This window comes from Pholcus phalangioides, unplaced genomic scaffold (assembly GCF_987345545.1).
Source record: "Pholcus phalangioides strain wild (caught in Gottingen) unplaced genomic scaffold, Ppha-v1.0 ptg000007l_1, whole genome shotgun sequence".
Lineage (NCBI taxonomy): Eukaryota > Metazoa > Arthropoda > Arachnida > Araneae > Pholcidae > Pholcus > Pholcus phalangioides.
The window spans coordinates 50183171-50206313 of record NW_028301600.1 but is presented as its reverse complement, the minus strand read 5'-3'; the positions used below and the strand labels follow the sequence as shown (position 1 = coordinate 50206313).

The 23143-nt window shown below is 37.1% G+C and overlaps 1 protein-coding gene across 2 annotated transcripts in view; it reads left to right on the top strand.

Moving 5' to 3' along the window:
• The first annotated feature begins 14821 nt into the window (after window positions 1-14821).
• Window positions 14822-23143, top strand: part of LOC149085435 (tyrosine-protein phosphatase 69D-like) — a 227832-nt gene continuing 219510 nt past the window's right edge. For both annotated transcript variants that reach the window (XM_089233438.1, XM_089233437.1), the window contains exon 1: window positions 14822-15103. In XM_089233438.1, coding sequence (XP_089089564.1) covers window positions 15022-15103 — 82 coding nt within the window. In that variant the 5' untranslated portion in view covers window positions 14822-15021. The remainder of the gene's footprint in view (window positions 15104-23143) is intronic.

Here is a 23143-nt window from a genome sequence, read left to right as displayed (position 1 = left end):
ATATAATACACTGGCAATGAAAAAAATTATGATTGTCTTACCTAATTAGAAGTGTGTGTGTGTGTGTGGATAGCTTCTCGATTTATCCCAATATATTTATTTTATTTCTTTTTAAACACGTCAATTGAGTTATAATTCATAACCTCCCGGATGTAAGCTTTTCTATTTATTCACAACCCCGTTAGAGAAAAATTCCCTGCGCACTACAACCTAGAATTGTCCCTTACCAATCGGATAACTTCTCGATTTATCCTAATATGTTTATCTTACTTCTTTTTAAACGTATCAGTTGTGTTAGAATTTACGATTCTCGGAGGTAAGCTATTCCATTTATTAACAATCCTATTTGAGAAAAATTCCCTGCGACACCATAAGCTAGAATTGTCCCTTACTAAAATATACTGGTGTCCTATCAAAGCTGTCGATTGACGGTGTATAAATAAATTATGGTCCCTCCTATCCAGCCGTTGGAAATTTTAAACACTACAATATCATATCCCCAAACACTTGCACTTTTCCAATGTAAACATAATCAAAAAATCAAGTCTCTCTTCATACGAGCATGTGTGGCTCTTCTCTGCACCCGCTCAACCAAGTCTATGTCCCTCTGTAAGTATGGTCTCCAAAACCTTACGGCATACTCCAATCCAACTAAGCTCCGGAAAAGTGGGAAAGATCACTTTATGAGAACGCGAAGAGACTTTTTTGAGGATGAAACCGAGCATTCTGTACGCCTTTTTGACCACTGCTGAACTTGGGGATGGTGTCCTGACAAGTCAAATACACTGCATATGCAAAAGTCAGAGGGGCACTTTGGATTTTTAACATTTTTTTTAATTTCTAGAGGAAATACTTGATGCATTGTTCTATAGCAGTGGTTCTCAACCTTTTTTTGTCCATGGCCCCCTTTCAACCATTTCTCATTCCTGTGGCCCCCTTGCGAACATGAATAATTTTCTACTCCCCCTTTCTTTCTCCCCCCCCCCCCCCTTTTCCCATTAGAAGATAGTTATTGAAAAATTGTCTGAAGTATAAATATTTTTGAATTTAATTTAATTAATTTTTAATTTATGAAAATAACCAAAAAGCAGAATAAACATTATAGAATACAGTAAAAATAGAATAAATCCCTTGGGGTCACAAAGTGTCTGTATCATCGTAATGTTACTTTTTGTGAAGTTTATTGTTTTGTGTTTTTCTCAGTTTGATTTGTATGTTTTATGTGTTGTGTCAGTCCAATTTAAAAAAAATATATTTTCAATCAATGTAAACTCTGCGCTTGAAGACGGCACAATGTCATCAAGTTACTGTACTGGATGGAATTTTTATTATTTCCAAATTAGTTTTTTTATTTTTGTGCGTAAATGGTTATGGTTTCATTGAGAAGTGTCAGTTGTAGCTTCCAAAATATGCATTCTTATAATGATAAAAATTTCAAAAAGTGGTAGCAAACAGTTTTGTTAATTTTATTCTCTTCATGAGGATAAAAGTAGTAATGAGGGAGTAGCCCACACAAATGAATCACAATTGAAAAGTTCAACCTTCCACATCGTTTTCAACAATAATACATGTATCAAGGATATAGGTTCATGTTGTAGCCCTACTATGAATTTAAAAAAATGAACGACTGAATGAATACGTGCGAAAACATTTTTAATATTTGTTTGAACCATTCATTCCAGAGAAATCACATACGCAGTGACAAAACTGTTCATGTGAACATAATAATGATTCATTATCAGGATTTCAAGTCCATCGGAAAATATAAATAACCAGATTTTCAAATACGAAAATTATCAGTTTGTTGGCTTCAATTTCGATACGGTAAAAATCTGATATTTTATTGGATGACAAGCTACCTTCAAGTGGCTTTTTGGTTTATAATGTGAACGCTCTCTCGCAGGCGAACGAAGCAAGGTGCGCGTTGGCTTAAACACAACACAATATTTCACATAACAGTCCGTACTATATTTAATATACAGGGCGAATAGGTAACGGGGCATTTAGCATTTTATTGGCGAACCATTGGTCCTAGAGGCATACTTCCAATTGGAAAAAGTACCCGAATAATGTGTAGTACTCAGATATTTGATTCATGTTGCCAGGGGTTACATAGTTATTAAAATAAAAATGTTAACTTTTTATGCGGACACCCTGTGCCCCAAAACCCAATTGGAAAGTTTTTTGTTTCCTGGTCTCCGACAAAAAAATTCAACGCGTCTAAGTTCAAATTTTCACTGAGATATTCGAAGAAAGTTGGAAAAAAACAGCATTAAATGAGGGGAAACCATTTTACCCGCATCGAATGCTGTTTTTTCCCAAATTTCCTCAATTTTTTGAATTCGCATATCTCGGTGAATATTGCACTTAGAAACGTGAAATTATTTTAGTTGGCATCAGGAAAGATAGAGCAACAACTTCTTAATTGGGTTCTTCGGCACACGGGGACGGTATAAAAAGTTTTTTTTTTTTATTTTATAGCTATACAACCCCTTACAACATGAATGGCATATCTGAGTTGGACACGTGATTTGGATACTTTTTCTAGTTGGGCATGTCTCTAAAACTAATGGCTCACCAGTAAAGTGTCATACGCCCTGTTACCCATGCAGCCTTCAAATACACGTAAAAAAATAGTTTTAGACGAAATACAGTCAACTCTCATTTTAACAAATACCATTATAACGGGAAAAATATCGTTTTAACGAAACTTTTCTAATCCCTCGGATAGAAAAGTAGGAATAAAAAATACATAGGAACAATATAAAAATCTGAAATTCCTTTGTAACGAAAATTCGTTATTACGAAGTGATTTCTCGGGTCTCTTGGAGTTCCGGTCTAATGGGGTTTGACCAAAGCGTATTAATAAAGGGTCTTTAATACGCTTTAGGTTTGACCCCCCAAAAAAAAATCTGACATTTTTGCAGTTAAGTAATTAAACTTCGGCAATTTGATCTGAAAATAGTCCTTTTTATAATGATTATGTCCTTTTTACTTTTATAAATTTAGGAAGGAAACAAAGGAAGAAAGGGTGGGGAGAAAAAGAAAACTGGCCAAGGTGGGCTCGGTTGTGCGTAAATGCCTCAAAATTCCACTTGTGCGCAAGAGGATTCGTGCCTCACTCTCAGTTTTATGACAAAATTTCACATTTATGAGACTTTTGACTACGGGCACGATTAATCTCTATATATATAACTCTGTCAATATTAAAATATTTCATTTATACGAAGCACAATTTCAATTATTTGACATTTTCATTTTGATTCACACTCCAAATCTTTGCCATTTAGACATTATTTCCAACTATCAAATCCAAGCAGTTTTTGCAGATTGTGAAAACGCGTTTCTGAATTGGTTTTGCATGCTTATTATCAACACTAAAAACCATAAATTTTAGGTTGACAGACACAAAGAGACACATTGAGCGGGTTATGGACATTTCAAAGTGAAGACTTACGTGAGAATTCATTGCACTTTATTTAGAAATCAGCAGATGCAGTGAGTCTCTAATAAACGGATTTAAATTGCTTTAAATGTAGTCATACGCCTTTTTAGAATAAGGCCAGTAGTAGGGCAGTTAAAAGGAAGCATTACAGTATCGATTAAAAAAACTTTAAATATGTGGTGTCAATCTCAGAGGAAGTCTCAATACAGGGGCGGATTGAGCTTACCTGCCGCCCCTACTGGCGACTCTGCCAGGAGGCTGATAGGGCTTCGGTGAAGGGCACCTGGAGATAAACCTAAGCCGCACATCATTGTTTACCGCGCAAAATGAGCGTGACCATACGTCCCGCTTTTGAAGTAGAAAAAAATTTTTTCTTTTGTTCTAGAATTAATTCCCCATTTTTTTTCAAACCGAGCACAACTCAGGTCTATCGCCGCAGGCAATTTACTACCTAGTGAGTTGTGCCGAAATTGTAAGTGTATGTACCTAACAGTCTGAGTGCGTATCTAGTGTTGTATATGATTTTTCAGTGCTGCCATCTATATCTCAGAAGTGAAATGAGTGATGTGTAGTGACTGAATATTTGTACTGTTTGTAGGCCTGCTGCTCTCTGTGGCGAGACTTTTTAACGGGGAGATCGGCTCGCATTTGCGCCTCGAAGTTGGGAACCACAGAAAACCAACTTCAGCCGACCACCACTGTGGCGACGGTGGGGCTCGAACCCGGGTGATGCGAGTCCGTCACTATGACCACTCGACCACCACATCGGCTTATTATTATTTTACCATTCTTAATAAATGCCAGATAACTTAATCCTTGAAAGAACACTTATTTTTGTGAGCCATCATCACTTATCCTGTAAAGATGATATTTAACAGGGTAATTTTTATTAAGAAAATTTTTTCAAAGGTGTTTCTGGTATTCCAGGGGCCGGACAAAAGAAAAACCAAATTTTTCCTTTGCCTTCATTTGACTATTGTGGATCAAATTCTGAGTGAGGGTATCTAGGCTGGGATCTTTTGCAGGCCTTCTCCCCGTCAGATTTCTCACGGCCCCTTCTATAGTTAATGTATAGCCTGAAAAAGCCAAAAAATTATGAGAATTATCCCGGGCTCTTGTGGGGGCCATGGGTGAGGGAACCAAAATGCACACATGCCCTTGTAATAGAGTACAGGGGTGGCGCTTGTCCATGCAACCCATTGCGACCACACGGGGCACCGCTTAAGAGGATGCTAAATCCGGGGTGAATGGGTAAAAAAAATTACATTGGAAAAAAAAAACCAAACTGTCGGCTCTGGAGGGGCGCAAAATCCAAATTGAAGGGCCGAAAAAAATGTTTTGTTAGGAATTGTTTGGATAAATTGTGAGGGAGGGGCATGACCTTGTAAGGGTAGGGCTGACAGGGCTCCAGCTTGAGGCCCGGGACTAAATCCTTATAACTTTTCTTTTTTCACTCTATAAATTAACTGTTGAAGGGGCCCCGTGGAAAATCGGGCATGGGCCCCATGAAAGGTTCCCTGACGCAGGAGGTAGGGGCTATGGAGGGAGCAATAGGTAGGAGGCACAAAAAATAAGTCCAATACGGGTACAGATTTTGTCTCGAGCCGCCCAGATAGCTTACATTCTTGTTTCTGGTATTACGATCAGAGGCCTTGTCTATTTTCTCAACGTTTCCGTTGTCGAGGTATAGTATGACTCAAAAGCGTGATGTCGTGAATTTTTACTGTGTTAAATTTTGTTGTCTTAAGTAAAGTCTACGCTGCCGCCCCTTACAACCTGCCGCCCGGATGCGCCGCACCCCTTGCACCCTCGCTTAAGCCGCCCCTGTCCCAATACATTATCACAGCAATGTAGTTTTAAAAAATTAAATTTCGCGGGTATTTTTCCTCATGTATGATTTGGTCTCTTGGAGTTCGTTATAACTGAATTCGACTTTATTTCTTTTCAGCAGAGGCAATGGATTGGCACCCCCTTTCAAAATTCATAAAAAATATCCCAGAGCAATCATTCTCTCTTCGATTTTTATAAATATATTCGCCATCAGACCACTCAGTGCTATCTGAAGATAGCTTTGTGCTAAACTAGATGGTTATCCGTCTGTAATTGCATGAAAACGATGGGTTTTTTACAAGCTTTCATTATTCACCCATCTACTTCTTGTATTACATTTACTGCCAGCACTCACTCAAAAGAATGTCAATGAATGGTCAACAAATCTTTGTTTTCTTTATGGTAGCCCTCTTTGAATGGAAAGTCTTCAAACACACAATTTTCTGTGTTTCTTTACAGTTGCTCCATTTTGCTTAAACCTCTTCTACTGTTTGTGTCAGGGCCTACTATCTCACCCCCAACTTTTTTTATTTCCTTCCTCGTGTTAATGTTACTTGAATGGGGAAAAATTACGAAAAAGATATTCTATGCATTTTGTTTGAAATTAAATTTTTTTAGTGAGAGTGACTAAAAAAATTTAATGTCACAAATTTCTTCGTGGCCCCCGTATCAGTAGCTGTGTCTCTCCTTTTGCAAGATTTTCATCCGTGGCCCCCCTGGGGCCATATGACCCCCGGTTGAGAACCACTGTTCTATAGCATAGTTTCCCAAACTTTATGTTCCATCGCCCCCTTCATCAGAATTTTTTTTCCTCTCATCGCCCCCCAAACTTAAGTGAACCTATGGGATCCTGTGTTAAATCCGTAGCTTTCATCGCTCCCCTGGACCATTCCATCTCCCACCAGGGGATGGTATTGCCCACTTTGGGAAACACTGTTCTATAGTTTCAAGCATGTAAACAAAATACTTGATCTAGCATTGTTGAAGATTTTTCCAATGCAGTCACGAGTGCATTTAGCCTCTTCGCTTCAGAAGTAGTTATGTGTACTTAGTGCAGTCTTAACACATGGGCCCACCCAGACACAGTCCGGGGCCTCATAAAAATGAGATCTGCTTGAAATTTTCGAGAGTCAGCATGTAAATTGGTGGACAAACATTTCTAAACAGATAGGGACCTCAGAAAAATCACCCTGTGTGTATCTTCATTTTATTATTTTAAATGGTTTTAATAATTTTTTTTTTCAAGCTGAGACTTAAGGTATGCTTAATTGTACCTAACGCAAATGGTTTTACTAAAGATATCGGCCATTCATTTTTTCAATCTGATTTCTATTTAAAAGGCATTTTGACATACACTAAACCTCCTCCTAACGAGAACATGGCCCGCTGCTATCTCAACGAAGAGATATAAGCAGGTGGTCAAAGACCAGCTGGACCATGCTGGAAAAACATCCACCCAAAAACATTACCCCAAAATTACCCAAATCAATCAAAAAAAAATTTTTTCAATTGTTAGTTTTGGCTCAGGTTTGAGGAGGTTAGAGGACCAACAAGAAATTAAATGAAAAATATATATATTTTCCATTTACCCCGTATCATAAAAAGTTGCAGATGATTTGAAACTTTCACACAATATTTTACTTGTTATGCGCAATGTCTGTATGAATTTCAGTGAAAATTGCATGTATATTCGCGACGATATAAATATATGTTTCTCTTTTCAAAATTCCAGTTTTTTCTTAGCTTTTTTTTTTGCTTACAACATGAATGCGCAACCCGTGGCCCGCTGGGCAAACGTGACCCTCGGAGTCATTTGTTGTTGCCTGTGACCTCAAACTTAATTTTGTAAAATAGACTAAACAGCACAAAACCAGATCACTTAAGTGAGCCGCGGCATATTAACAAATCGCTTCAGTGACCTAAGGTTCGGTTCTAGATCACTTAGGGCCGTATTCACCGACATGGTTTAAACTGCAATCGCAAGTGAAAGGATTGAAGATCGAAACGGATTGGTTAAATTGAGTATTTCAACCAATCCGTTTCGATCGCTAATCCTTTAACCTGCGATTGTAGTTTAAACTCTGTCGGTGAATTCAAAGACATGGTTTAAACTGTAGTCACACAATGTTTGGATAAGGGATCAATATAGATTGGTTAAAAACCTAAATTTAACCAATCCTTGTCGATCTCTTATCAAAAAATTGTGACTATAGTTTAAAGTTTAAACCATGTCGGTGAATACCGCCCTTAAGTGGCCAGCGGCACATTCCCAGATCACTTAAGTGACCTGGGCCACTGTTCTAGATCACTTAAGTGGCTACTTACTTTACATTCTTACTCCACTTAAGCAGTTCGCGGCACATTTCCAGATTACTTAAGGGACCAGCGGCACACTCCCAGATCACTTAAGCGACCCTTGGAAGGGGGGCCCAGAATGGGCCTAAATGGGTCCGAAAATGGGCCAGGAGGGGGCCTAAATTAAAATTCTTGTACAGGGTAAAGGAATGGCTAGCTATGGCCCTGCGTGGCACATTACTAGATCACTTAAGTTGCCCGTGACTCATTCCCATATGTTGCCCGTGGCTCATTGTTACTTCACTTGAGCGGCCTGCGACACATTTCCAGTTAATTTAAGTGACCAGTGGTGCATATAGAAATCAATTAAGTGCCCTCCCCCCGACATGTTTTCAACCCGTGTGTGTGGCCCGCACTCTTCAAAAGGTTGAGCACCCTTGTCTTATAACGTGGAGTTTTCAACCAAATTTTGCGAAACTTACAGAACTTTTAACAACGTACAAGAAACATATTGTACTGAAATTTAAAATTAAACCATTCAATGTTCATCAAGATATGTGTGTCAGCATTTGAAGAAAATAATTATTAAGTAAGCATGCTCGATCAAGGCCGGAACTAGAGGAGGACGGGGGGACAACTGCCCCAGGCGGAAAAGTTTAGGGGTGGCAGTTTTTGGTGGGAACAAAGAATACCGAGTTATAAAATTATCGTACTTTAAAGTTGTGGGATCAGCAAAATCATGTTTGCAGAGGATACAAAAATCCTAGTAGTTACGGCCCTATGCACGATACATATAAATTTTACTTTTTCATAATTTCGTTGCGAACTACCCAAGTAGTAGCCTGATGTGATATTTGACCTGAGAATTCGGTCATTTTGTCTGATCGACGTTAGTCGCAGAAATAGCTCAAGTTATTTTAACGTATTTCAATGTCATAAATATAAAGGTCATAAATTCTCGCCTTTCTTACGACATAAAGGATGTGTAATATTTTAGAACGTCATTTTTCGGTTATAAAATGACTTGAATGTTTCAAAGCTATAAATCCATAAATGTGATGAGTGCGTTAAGATTCAACATCTGTGAAAACCCTGTCTTTAAATCAGGGGCGGCTCGAGCTTACCTGCCGCCCCTAGCAGGATGCTGACAGCAGGGGCGTAGCCAGAAATTTCGTTCGGGGGGGGGGGGGACCAAAGTGACAGAACAATGGATTTGGCCATCTTTTTCCCTTTTTTCGGTCATTTTCTCACATTTCGGGGGGGACCAGACCCCCAAGTCCCCCCCCCACCCTGGCTACGCCCTTGGCTGACAGGGCTTCAGTGAAAGAGACCGAGATAAATGTGATTTTTTTTTTCAGAAGAAAGCCGCACATCATTGTTTACCATGCAAAAAAAGGTGCGTGACCGTACATCCCGCTTTTGTGAAAATAGAGACACCGAAGTGGAGTGTTTTTCTGTTTTTTTCGTTCTACAATTATTTTACTATTCTTAATAATGCCAGATAACTTAATCCTTGAAACAGCACTTATTTTTGTGAGCTATCATGACTTATACAAGGATGACGTCACTCTCCGTTAGCATACGAAGGTTTTAACAAGTTGCTGTTGCGAAGATATATTTTGGAAAGAGAAAAGTCAACTGCCCCTGCGGGGAATCGAACCCACGTCCTTTCACTTTCCGGGTGAACGGCCTAGACCACTAGACTACAGACGTACCGAATCTCGCATTCGCCTATCCAGTCGCCTTAGGTCAGGCCTTCTGCTCTAGAAGGTATTGCGTCAGCCCCGCAAAATATCGAACATCTGTTTGTTTCTAATGCGCATGCGCTCTCAGAATGGACACCTATAGTGATCGTGAGCACTAGACTTCAGCCTACCATCCCCCCCATGCTTATAGAAGGATATCCGAGAGAAACTGACGTGTCTAGCACTAACGATTACTATAAGTGTCCATTTTGAAAGAGCATGCGCATTAGAGACAAATAGATGTTCGAGAGCTGATATATTTAATTACGGCCGGCTAGCAGCAACTGTTGAGCTGTTGGTACGACGACAACGTAGAATCATGGGCAACCGAAAGGTTCGTGGTTAGAATCCCACTCGCAACACTATTTTTTCCCCGTTTTACCTTACATCCTCAACTTTTTGAATGATTATTTTTCATTGCAGTGTTATTAAACGTCTCGACATTTCCAGAAGTGTGTGGGGTCACGATGCGCTTGCTGCGGGGAATGGCTTATCAGCCAGTCTCCCCCACACACGTTTTATTACTTTTCGCATTGTAAAATGAAAGTATTTGAGGTTTTTGTGATTGTGTTTATTTTTCTCAAAAATACTAAATAAAAAAATAAATTTTTTTACAAATGCAACGCTATCGCGAATGTAAAATACCGTAATCCGAATCTCACACACAGTCTGTGGTTTCCTCCACTTCTTCAATAAGCATCGTTTACCCTCCGTGTATTCGGAGGAAAACCCAAATAATAATCCGAAGAAATAAAGTAAGGGGCAAAAAAAAGTAAGAGTTTCGAACCTTTCTCTTCATCTTTGATTCTATGCCGCTGTCGTCGTACCAACTGCTCAACAGTTGCTGATAGCCTTTCATGATTAAATATACCAATTTTCGAACATCTATTTGTCTCTAATGCGCATGTGCTCTCAGAATGGACACCTATAGTAATCCCGAGCGCTGGACATCAAAGCAGCACCTCCTAGAGATATAGAGAGGAGAGACCTCTCTATATATATATATCTATACTCTGTTCGCTCTAACTTGGGTCCTGATGTAAATAAACCACTGTACCAATTTTCAATATCACTCCGCATCCTTTATCTCTATTGGTTGTAATTTTACGCGCCCCTTCATTACGTGTTCCGAACACGTTTTTTCCTCAAACGCGAGATTGTAAATTCGTTATGAAGAATTTTCCTGGAAATTTTTTTTTCACTGTTCTCCAAATTTTGTTGAAATAAAAACTGTTGATAACACTAATTAAAATAGAAAAAGGTATATATCTCCCAAAAAAAAATTCGATAAGGTACTCTGTCATTATCATGGCATACTCCTCAAGAGTTGGGATGACAGGGCTCCAGCACGGACATTGCCTGCGACAATTCTTGTAATTTTTTTAGTTTTTTACGCTAAAAGTTTATTATATAGAAGGGCTGTTGAAAGGTTGGTCTGAAGGCCCGCCAAAGATCACAGCCTGGGGGGGGGGGGGGGGGGGTTCTTGCGGCAGGATGTGGGGCCATGGTCGTTACAAAAGTTTGTGCGAGTTGTTTATTATTTTACGGCAGATAGTGAGAAAAAAAATCCTCATTTTTTTCTTATTACTTTTTTTTCTTCAGAATTTTACAATTTTATTTATGAGCTAATTTACGCCGTATGATTTTCCTGGGCCGGATATGCTACCAATTATAACGTGAAACAAATTATGAACAACTGCTTTTTATTTTTCTTGCGGGTCTGTATAATTAAATATTTCATAATAATCCACGGGCTGTAGAAGTTCCAATTTGATGAGAGAGTCATCCACATTATTTCGTTTCTTTACTTCAACCTGTTGTTGATATCCTGTTTTTTGTCAAGACAATTTCGGTTTTTTATCCGTGCGTAGGTTGCGAGCCATGACCCCACATCCAGCAGCAGGAGCCCTTGGACTGGGATCTTTAATGGGCCCCCAGGCCAAGCTTTCTCACGGGATCTATAGTGTCTGTCATCGAATGTGAATCGAAAATGAGCATTACTCTTTCGAGAACCAGATTTTCAAAACTTTACCTTCATGTCTTCGTGATAATTCTCAGACTTCTTGGGCTCACCGCCTTCGACGAAACCAATATTACTTCCTCCCAACAAGTTGCTCAAGCAGAAGTGCGAATTCTTTCGAAATGCGTATATTCACCACGAACGATAAGTGACCCCCCCCCCTGCCAACCCGTATCCAGTGTACGTCAAAGCGTGTGAGTGAGAAAAAAATCTTGTTGACAGCAACTTTGTTTATAGGAGTCCAGAGCAGCTGCAAAGAAATGAATTTTCAAATTACTCTACCAAACAAGGTAGACGCGCATATTTCATTTATGTCATCAAACGATAAAGAAAGCTCTTTTTCTTGCAAGAACTTTTGAAGAAGCGTATACAAGTGTATAGCAAATCTGTTTGCTAATGGGAATAATAATATAATGAAACTTCCGTTTAAAAAGGGGACGGTACTGTTTGAGTGAGAAAGGCATATCCTGTCAACACTCACTCTGAAGACATACAGCAAAAACGCTTTGCGACCGATCTTTAAAAAATATTTCTTCCCGTCTTCCAGATAACTTTGAAATAATATGGAATCAATATTTAAAAAAAAAATAAAAATTATGAGGTATTTTTTATGGTATGAGGGGCAAACGACAAAGGACTATATTTTTGACGGTGTTACACAGTAAGAAAAGTTGAAGTGTTCCTCAACCAATCATTTTGGGCATCGCACACGTGCTTTTATTTACATCAGGACCCAAGTTAGAACGAACAGAGATTAGGAGGTGCTGATCAAAGTCCCTCGGGCTGTATTATCTCTTCATGCTTATCAGGAATCCGATCCGTATCCGCGCCGATTATGATAATATAAGCATGAAAGGGAAATTTCCGTACTAGCGGCATTCTCCCTCCGAAAACAAGCATCCTATTTCTCCGAATATTCCGATGACGATAAGGATAGGGGAGACCCACTTCTTAAGCATCGGATGATCATATTTTCCACTCGCGAAAATGAAAAATTTATTTCTTTGACACTTTTGGAAATTTATTACGATGACTTAAGTGGTGTTTTTCCTTGAAAGAAAACTATGCAATTTCTTCGGCTTTTTACAATTGATTGGATGGATTCAATTAGAAATCCAAGTGTAGTACACAGTGAAACCTCGCTACAACGATACTCGATACAACGATAATTCCCTCTACAGCTATATTTTTTCGAATCTTCTCGAGATTTTTTTCACGGTATATTTCTCGATGATATAATTATATTATCCTAAAATTATATATATATATATATATATATATATATTTATATAAAATAAATGAAGCAAAGTAATTATCAAGCCAGGACATTTTTGCAAAAAAAGTGACGGACAAAAAAAAGCAGAAAAAACCGGGATTGTTCCGGAAAATACCGGACGTATGATCACTTCACTCATAGGAGTATGTCCCCTTCAATAAGTAAGATTGATATGGTGGCAATCCCATTGAGCTATAATAGCTATAAGCATCGAGCTAATAGAAGCTCGATCATGGAGGTATTATGGGGTAATACCTCCATAACACCTCCATGAGCTCGATGGCCATAAGTAAACTTTTCCTTATAGCTCAGTGGGCAATCCACACGGAATTCGTTGGACAGTCTGAGTAAATGAGAAGGATAACCATACTGCATCCCGTATTTCCCGGGACAGTCCTGGTTTTTTCTGTTTTTTCGGCTGTCCTGACTTTTTTGAAAAAATGTCCCGGTTTTTCACGTATTTTCAACGAAGCCAACTTGACTTTTTATTTTTCAAATCAACGATTAAAATTACCTTTCTATCTCAGAAATTACATTACGATTATTACAACTGTGAACACATATATATTTTTTTAATTAACTGCAATTTGAAGTGTCGCTTCATTTCCAGTGATTGGTGATTTTTCTGTGATTTTAGCATGAGATGGCGACTTTGCTTCCTTTTTGCATAATTTTTAGCGATAATTGTCCCGCATTTTTCTCGATCAAATATGGTCAGCTTATATACAGTAGGCTTTTTGGATCACATGATATCTCCCTCTTTTTTTTGAGGGACATACAACCCCTGTCCAAAGCCACGTTCACATGGAAATAGAAAAAGTGGTTTAAAACCCGCTCCAAAAATTTTCGCCAATGACTACTCTTAATTTCTTTCCTTAGGAAAAAAGGAAGGAAAAAATTCGTCAAGCGGGTGCTAGCACTCCCAATGCTACCACAATATTTGCACATGTGAACGGTTTAAGTAAACCAATATGTTGACTTCTTGCACGACTCATCAAAGAAACAAATCTGGATGAAAGCCGGGTTTTCCTAGGATTAGAATTTCTGCGCTGTGTGCAGCGTGAAAATGCTGATTGGTTACAAGCCTGAAATTCAAGTTTTTTGACCAATCATCGTTTTTACGCTGCAAATTCTGTAGAAGCCTGCTCCTAGGAAAACCAGGCTTAAAGAAACGAAATTAATAATTTTTTTTTATGTACGCCAGGCATTTCAATTTTTTTTTTTTTTGGACTTCAAGTTATCCATCTGTCTGTTTTTGCTTCAAAAAATGCTTAATTAAATCTGTGGAATTCCTTAAATGTACTTTACGGGCCCATGATTAATTTTAAAATACCCTAAACTATACGAATTTATGCAGTTGAACATTAAAAGACAATACGGAGACATTAATTCTCATGCTTGAAAAGACATAAATAAAAAGTTGAAATCAATGTCATTTTATGGATATCCAACTCAAAAGTAGGTCTGGCTAATTATTTTATATTTAATTTTCTGGGCTTCGTATCTCTAAGAACTCAATATTTCGAAAATAGAGAATTCAATTCAATTTTAAAAATTATTGATGTGGCGGAAAACCTCACTAAATTTCTGCATTTCTACAGTAAAAATCGGCAATTTTAACACTGATTTCTATGGGGATCATCCTTTGCCTATCCCTCAAAGTGATGCTGAAGATGATCATGACATCTAGACGTAGGTAGAGGCTTTTTGAATAGATATTCAAAAGGCCTCTACCTAATCTGACCATATTTCCTCGGAAGAAATACGGGAAATGGGATTCCAAATACCGGAAAATACGGGACATCGCCAATCATCGCGAAGAATGACGCCAAAAGTGAAAAAGTTGCCAAATATTGCTGATTTTACGGAAAAATCGCTTTGGCGGGAAATGAAGCATTACAGCAAATTGCGATGGATTAAAATGAATTCCACGCAATAAACGTTCACCAAGATAAATATGGGAGATTAATGTTCTTATATATTTGTAAATCACAATATAATTTATGAGTTGAAAAATAATTGCAATCTTTAACTTCAATAAAGAATAAAAATCCAAGTAAGCGTCATGTAAAAACGGGAAAAACCGGAACACTTTCACCAAGAAGTCGGAACAGTCAGAAAAAAACCCGGGATTGTACCGGGGAAATACGGGACGTATGGTTACCCCAATCATACCCTTGACAAGGCTGACAACCATATAAACCGCAACCGATTTCATAATGATAGTATAAGATATGAGTGTTCAAGGAATGGTTATTGCAAATTGTCTAGTCCAAAAATTGTCAAATGTGTGCCTGTGGCAAATTTCGCTTGTATTGTAAAATTAGCTCTTATAGTCGTTGTGCATGTTCTTGGCGGAAGAACAGAGAACACTGCTGCGGCTCCCGAAAGACACGCCTTTTAACATCCAATGGCGGTCTTTCGACGAGCGAATTCCGCCTTTGCTTCCTGTGTACACGTGATTTCTCTGTACACCTTTATTTCACATACCGGTGAGTCTTTTAATCTGTTTCAGCGATTTCTAAGGAACAAATCCTTCCTTCACTCGCTGAATCAGAAGTCAAGGACATTGCAACCTGCTCAAAACCAAATATTGATCTAAAATCTCAAACGTTTTTTTGAGAAAAAACCAAGTTCCCAACGTAATATTGTGTAAAAAAATTCCCCCTAAATAAAGTTTTCGTGCTTCACAAGAAATCACAATTTGGGTTATAACAGTCTTATTTTGAACCCATAAAAAGATATAGAAGTTAAGCATTTACAACATGAATTCCCCCATGAAAAATTTCTAGTTGGGGATAGCAAACAACCTAACAAGAGAAATCACTGATTTTTTTTGGTCCCTTTTCAAAACAATCTTTTTCTGTCCTGTTTGAAACCAGGATTATACTATAAAAGTTTTATAAAAATTCTTATAAAACTTGACATGCAACCAGTGAGCTTATTGGTTGAATTTGTTGTGTCCATCGCATTTACATACTCTCGTTCCAAAAATGATTTTTTTTCTCAGACACATTTTTAACAGCATGAAGGCTTTTCACTTTGAATTCTTGGAGAAAATTTTCTCCTAGGAGATCACAAACAAAATGACAATAGATTGGAAAGAATGAAGAAAATACGTAAATTTTTTTAGCACCCTTCTCTTGAGGGTGAGGCATTACATTGAAGTTCACCTCAACTTTAACGTCCTCGGTCTTGGAATGAATTATTGATGTAAGTTGGGCTTCATTTCGTTTTTGTACAGTGCCCAACTTACATCAGTAATCTGTCCACCGTCAACAAACCTTCATATCTTAAACATCTTTTCTTGTGCAGTTTTAAATGGAATCGACTATAGCTTAATCCAAAATGTTTACAAAACTATCTTGGCTATTCTTTGTGGGCTTATTCTCATAAAATAGGAGCTCTGTCTGTTGATTATATTTAGATATTTGTGTTGTGAAGTGGGAGGGGTGGGTTTACTTGTAAGAGTTTTATTGAAACAAGCCCATTGTTCACATTCCAAATAAGAATGGTTTATTTGCCTACCATGATTTTTTTTTTATTGTTTCTCTCTACATTTAAAAATTGGGGAAAAGTGCCTGAAATCTATTGCCTGCCATAAATTTGTCCCTCGCTTTAATTTTCATGTACAGAGCTGCTATCTTGTAAGTGTGCCAGCGGCGTCTTAATGCATGGGCCCACCCGGGCACCTCAAGAGAAGAGGGGCCTCACAAAACTGAAATCAGGTTGAATTTTTTAGAATTTACAAGGTAGGGCCTCAGAAAAACCACTTGGCCCGGGGGCCCATGATGCTCTTAAGACGGCACTGAAGTGTGCCAGGAAACTTCAGAACCATTCAGTTGACTACTTGCAGTTGCTCTGCTCTCTTCATTTAAACTTAAATTGTTCGAAAATAGTTATTGTTGTAACTTGTTACAGTGAGCCAACTTTATGAACAGTTACATTTGCGCTTCACTAATTTTTTCATCAGTTTGCGATTGATTATATGCTATTATTTGAGTATTGTGTTACAATTGTCAATCGTGTAGAGATATAGTCAGGAGCAGTAACAATTATTGCTATAGCCGAATTCCTAAGGCCATGTGGGGATGGATTTAGGACACTCATAATATACCGTACTTGTGATATATTTTTTTTTTTCCTGATAACTCATTTTGATTGATATATGTATCACTTGTCGACCTTTTCACGCTGTGTTTAACACTTCTAGCCTTCCATATCTTTCACAGCCAGGCATGATACAGGGCAGCCACGAATGACACTCACACCTGCCTTGGAAGAGGAGACATTGCGTATCGCTAAATAAAGAGTTTTTCCACCCATTATTGGCTAGTCATTTCTGCATCTTCATTTATCCTCCAGCTGATTAGGTTGAGGGTTCCAGTCATACATTCCTATGTGATTGTTTTTTTTTTTGTGTTTTCTACCTCATTCTTGGTGACTGAAAGTCCCCATAAAACATCTCTAAAAATCTCTATGGAAAAGAAAAAAGATGGAATATCGTAAGGAGAAACAATTCTAATCAAAGGCCAAGAAAAGTCTCATCATTGAAGATAAATATCAGCCTGGAACACATCAACAAAACTTCCCAAAAATAAACCCGAGAAATATGACTTTATAGATATATTAAAACTAGTAAAGTGTGTGTGTTTTTTGTTTTTTTTTTCAAAATGCTTCAAGTGATGCCACGAGATGTGTTCATCATCAATAAAACTCAAAACTTTGTTCATGATTTCTGTTTGGATGGCTAAATAATTCAGATGTCATTTATTTACTAATAAACTTATAATAGCTTTTTTAAACTTATTTTAAAAATGTATATAAAAATCTATAAACATGTTTTCATCACTATAAATTTATAAGAGATCTTAACACTGTTCTAATCACCTTTCCAATAAAAATATATGTAGGTAATAACTCTAAAAGGGGACAGAGTTAGGACACCTTTGATGAAAATCCAAAATTTACATTATTTTGATTATTATTTTCTCTTTGGTTAGAAAACATTTGTTTAGTACAATTGCACTTGCAGCACTATTAGGTATGAAGTTGAATTACATAAATCAGTTTTTAAATTATTTTTAACTCTAAACAAATTTTCAGAATTAACGAGTTTGCTTTGGGGAAGATGGTATTTAGCTCCTTTTCCTTACTCTCTACAAAGTCAGTCAACTTGCACTTGGTGTTTAATGGTAAGCTGTATGTAGAGCAGGGTTCTTAACTTTTCATGCAGTGCAAGCCACATTGAACTATTTCAATGAAGCCTATCACGGCCGACTGTAGCATGTTTTCTCAGGATCCTGGAGGCAGACTTTTTCTTGGAGGTGGAGGACCCCTGTTGATAATTTTATGCTCAAGAAAAAATGTTTGTTCACCCTCCTTTCATTTTTTCAGTGATTCATTTTGGAATTCAAAAATTAATTTTAGAAGTGAGTCTCATTATTTCAAATGAACTAAAAATTTATAAGAAATATGTAAAATAAGAACATTTTTTATGGGAGCCCCCCATTTGGCTTTGGGTCTCCAGCCTAGTTACAAGCTTGCAGCTTATGTACCACCATCAAACACTAATATCTTATACAGGGGGATTCATAACTCAACCTACAAACTTTTAGGGGAGGTAGCAAACAAAACAAAATCACATAGGTAGAGATGTAAAATTCTTGAGAATAATCTTTCAGAGAATATTCGATAATAATCCCTGGTAGGATTACTATTATAAGTAACTTGAGAATATTCTTATAAGTTCTTGATGAGAATATTCTCCTGTTATTTAGATATAGTTACATATAATATCCTTGAGAATATTCTTTGAAGTACTACTTTCATAAATTACTGGGGAATATTCTCATAGAAAATAATTATTATTCTGAAGTTATTAAAATACTAGTCCTTCCAAAGAATGTTCTTCAGTTACCAAAATCTTTCCAGAGGTCAAGATATCAAGAATATATGTAACAGCATGTATTGTAATAATCTTGATAAATAACTTGAGAATAATTATCATTTTCAATAAGAATGTTCTCTAGTATAATTTATAATAGTAGTCCTTTGAGAGAATATTCTCTGTCCCCATCTCTCTTCCTGTCAAGAGATGGGAATATTGAAGTTTGTAGATCGCAATATTAAAGTTTGAAAGTAAGAAAATTAAATCAACAATTCTCTGAATTACACAACTTTTAAAGAAATGTGAGTGATACAGAATTTAAGTGTGTGTGCATTAAAGAAAACAAAGTTCTGTATCTTAGAATGAAGGTGATTATATAAGAATAGCTTCTTTTATCAATCAACTTTGTTTTAATTTCTTTTGTGTTGTGAACTTATTTCTGAAAATTTATCTAATTTTAAAATAATTTTTAAGGTTTTAATCTAAAGGATTTTTTTTCTAAAATCTTCATAACCAAACTTTTAAAACCTTGCATCATGACTGAGAGAATATTCTCGAACTAAAAGTTGTCATTGGGGGTTATTATACCAAAAATTGTTTTGTTGTAAATGTTTCAGGCAATGAAAACTGATTTATATTTCCCAATATGAACAAAATTAGTAAAAAAATTTAAATTATTTAAAAGAAAAATGAATATTCTCGATTATTCTCCAATTTTTACGTCCAGGGAGAATATTCTCACCTCATCTCTACACATAAGAATGTATGACTGAAAACCCCAACCTGATCAGCTGGAGGATAAAGGAAGATGCAGAAATGACAAGCCAATAATGGGTGGAGAAACTCTTTATTTAGCGATAATTTACATGAGGACAGTACATGTATACATTAAGTTTCACAACAATTGCTCAAAGTTCTTACCATCCATAGTTATGTATGCTTGAAAGCGCTGGTCATTCAAAGTTCCAATTGCATACGGAGAGCATGCAACAATTTACTAATGCTGAAATGGCAGATTTGCACCTTGTGTATGGGGGAGTTGACGACAACGGAAGGTTTGCAACATGGTTGTATGTCGAACAGACGTGTACCGCATCACCAAATTTTTAGGAATTTGCACCATAACCTATGTGAATACAGGACATTCTATAGCAGCAGGCATGATATAGAGTGGCCACGATTGACACGCACACCCGCCTTGGAAGAGGAGACATTGCATATCATTAAATAAACAGTTTTTCCACCCATTTTTGACTTGTCATTTTTGCATCTTCATTTATCCTCCAGCTGATCAGGTTGAGGGTTCCAATCATATGTTCCTATGTGATTCTGTTTTGCTTTTGTATTTTCTCCCTTCCCTAAAAGTTTGTACATTGAGTTTTTAACCACCGTGTATAGCTATATTAATCACCATTAGTCAGTAAATATTCAAAATTGCCACAACAGAGACCTTGGCAGGCCATGTATCAAAGATCTATAATGTAGAATGCAGTAGAAACGAAGCAATTCGGACTCCCATAACCCTGACTGCTCTGTATTCCGGACATTTGTCATGCTGTTTTTCTTTCTCAAACTAAAACCTTTGATTTTTTTTCGCTCAAAATTAGTTTTTCGTTCACTCATTTTAACTTTTTTAGCTATTCTTTTTTGAATGTACCACCAGTGTTGGCAACAGTAGAAAAAATTTCCAACTAGCATCTTTATCAAAAACAACTAAAAACCTTCCCTAAAACAACTAAAAACCAGACCTAAAAGAACTAGAATTAATTTTAGCCATTAAACTTATTATCATGAAAATATGTACAGTAAAATGTCCAGGAATGCAGCTTGACTCTAATTTACCTGGACCCATGTTATTGGCAAAATCTGGGTCCTTTTGTGAAAGTGGGTCCCTCTTGAAAAAATCTCTTCGTTAAGACAGAGCGGTAGGCCATGTTCTGGGTAGGAGGAGGAGGTATCTCTGTGAATCAAATAATTCATTTCTAAAAACATGTTCTACTTAAAAGTTCATTGAAAAAATAACTTACCAGCTTATAACTTGGTTCTTTTAGGTCTACTAGTAGATAAAGCTTGCAAAGAAGCCCATTAACACTGAGAATTTAACAAATGTAATAGATCTAAAACAAATATACAGTCAATCCCAGGGCCGCAACTGGGGGGGGGGGAGCAGGTGGGTCTGCCACCCCGGGTGCTGGACCAGAAGTGACGCAAATTTCACACTTTTACCTCTCTTTCAACATTACAAGGGGGCAACAAAATGCATGCTTGACCCGGCTGACCAAGCTTCTAGCTGCAGCTCTGGTCAATCCTGCTTACAATATTCCCATTTAGAACGTTTTGTTATGACTTATTTTCATGTTCCCAATTCTAAGTAATTCTCATTAACCTTTCACGTTTAAAGCGTTTTTCCACTTACAATATTTTTATGATGCTATTTTTGAAAAACATTGTAAGCGGGATCCACTGTAATTAAAAGTTGAGCATACACAATTATATATTTTTATTAATAAATCAATCTATAAATTTCCTTCTGATTGATTTCCTATTTCATTATTAAAACCTTAGCTATTTCAGCAATATCTTGTGATTAAATTTAAAGCAAATGAGATTCTTTCACCTATATTCTGATTTCCCTATTCATATAAATCCGTGTGAAGCGATTTCCTGGTGGAATAATTTTCTTTTCCCTCCCTGATGGTTCACCACTCTGATCTGCCACCTTTTAACTGCCACATATTTTCACATCTGAATATGGGAGCTGTTAGATTTGTATTGGTGAAACTTAACAGTGTGTGTATGTGTGCCCAGCATTTGGCGTGTTTTATGTTGAGTAGGTGGTGTCATCTATTCAGGGCTACAACTAGATACTCTCTGAAATGGGACAAGCATGCATTTTGGTGCCCCGTGTAATGTAGAAGAAGCCGTTATAAAGGGTGAATTTCACACCCCCCTCTAGTCCACCAGCCTGGGGCACCAGACCTGCCGGCTCCCCTCCCCCCAGTTGTGACCCTGCATCTATCCTCCAAATTGGTAATGCATGGACTTGAAATTTAATGCATACATGTTTGTGTTGTAGGTGTGTGTAATCGTCATGGCACCTAGAGCTTTTTTTCAAATGTAAACACGCCAACCGAAAGTTGGAAAACCTTAGAAAATTGTATTGTTAGCCGATCACCACTGCGCAATCACGGGTTCCAAACTTGGATTTTCGCCAAAGGTGAAATCTGCCCCCCCCCCTAAGGAGATCAAAAATTAAAAATATTTTTATCTGTTATCTATATTTGTAGAAAATCAAAATACTGGGAAAAAAATACATTCTTATCTGTTAATTTGATTTATTATCTGTTAATTTAAAATTGGTTTTCAGTGTTGGTGACCCAAACTTTCTATGCAGAATTAGATCCTTGTGCCCCTCCAAAAGCCGATTCTGCTTACACATGATTTTCGCGATGCGAAATGATGACTACCGCATAGCAGCTAGATGACAAAACTGTGGATATTCAAGGTAGAGTTTTAAAGATTCTGGTTTTTTTTTTCTCAAAGATTCTTGGAAAACTTTTACAATTTGAATGGGCGTTCCAAAAAATCCTTTAAGATTTTTCAAAAAATGTGCATTTGCAATCTTGTAGGAACAAGGCGAATTTACACCATATAGACGGCTGTCTTTGAATGCCAGTAGATAGCTATGGAAGTATCGTAATTTCTGGTATATAACGGTAGGGAAGAATAGAAACTCCAATTCTAAAATTTGGTGTATGGCCCCTCATTCAGGGACACAACCAGATACCCATCATCTTAGTCTTTAACAACTGGCATGAAAATGAATAAAATACAGTACAATAAAATATTTCATTTGTATTTCAAAGTAGTAAAACTACTTTTTCAGGGCCACGCAATCATGGCCCCCGCATCCTGTAGCGGGGCCCCTCGGTTAGACTTTTAACTGGCCCCTTATGTAGTTAATTTATAGCGTGAAAAAGTAAAAAAATGATGATAACCGTCCCGAGCCCTGTCAGCCCCCCCCCCCATGTGGGGAGCCATGCATGCAATCATGACATGGTAGAAAGAAGGAAAAAAGGGGAGAAGGTTGTGAGGAGTGTTTTTCTCTGCTTGGCACTGGGAAAGAAAGCATTAGTTACATAGTTTTGACTGAATTTGTAGCAGCTTGTGTGTGTTGAAAATCTATAATGCAGGAAAAACAAATTTGTGATAATGAAATTAAATTTTTTGTCCTGTTTTTTTTCTCTCTCAAAGATAAAAATATAGAAGTTTTTTTTATATATAATTACTGATTACACATGTTAATAATGACTGAGGTGGGTTGACTACTTATGGGTTAAAATTAAAAACTTGAAAGCGATAACTGAAAATAGTTATATCTGGAATAGGCTTTTTTGTAAACAGAGCAAGAAATTATACTTTAAGTAATTGCACTAAAGTTAATTTTGTTATTGGTTAATAAGAAACAATTATTTATTCAATTAATATCTTGTTGTACCAGAGTACTGATTTGGTATTATTTAGAATTCTTTTTGATGGAGAAAATTATTAATGAAATTATGGCACAGGGATTAATAGAGTACTGAGAATAGAATAAAAGAAAAACCCTTCAGTGCTTTCAGCATATGATGCTGTGAGGTAA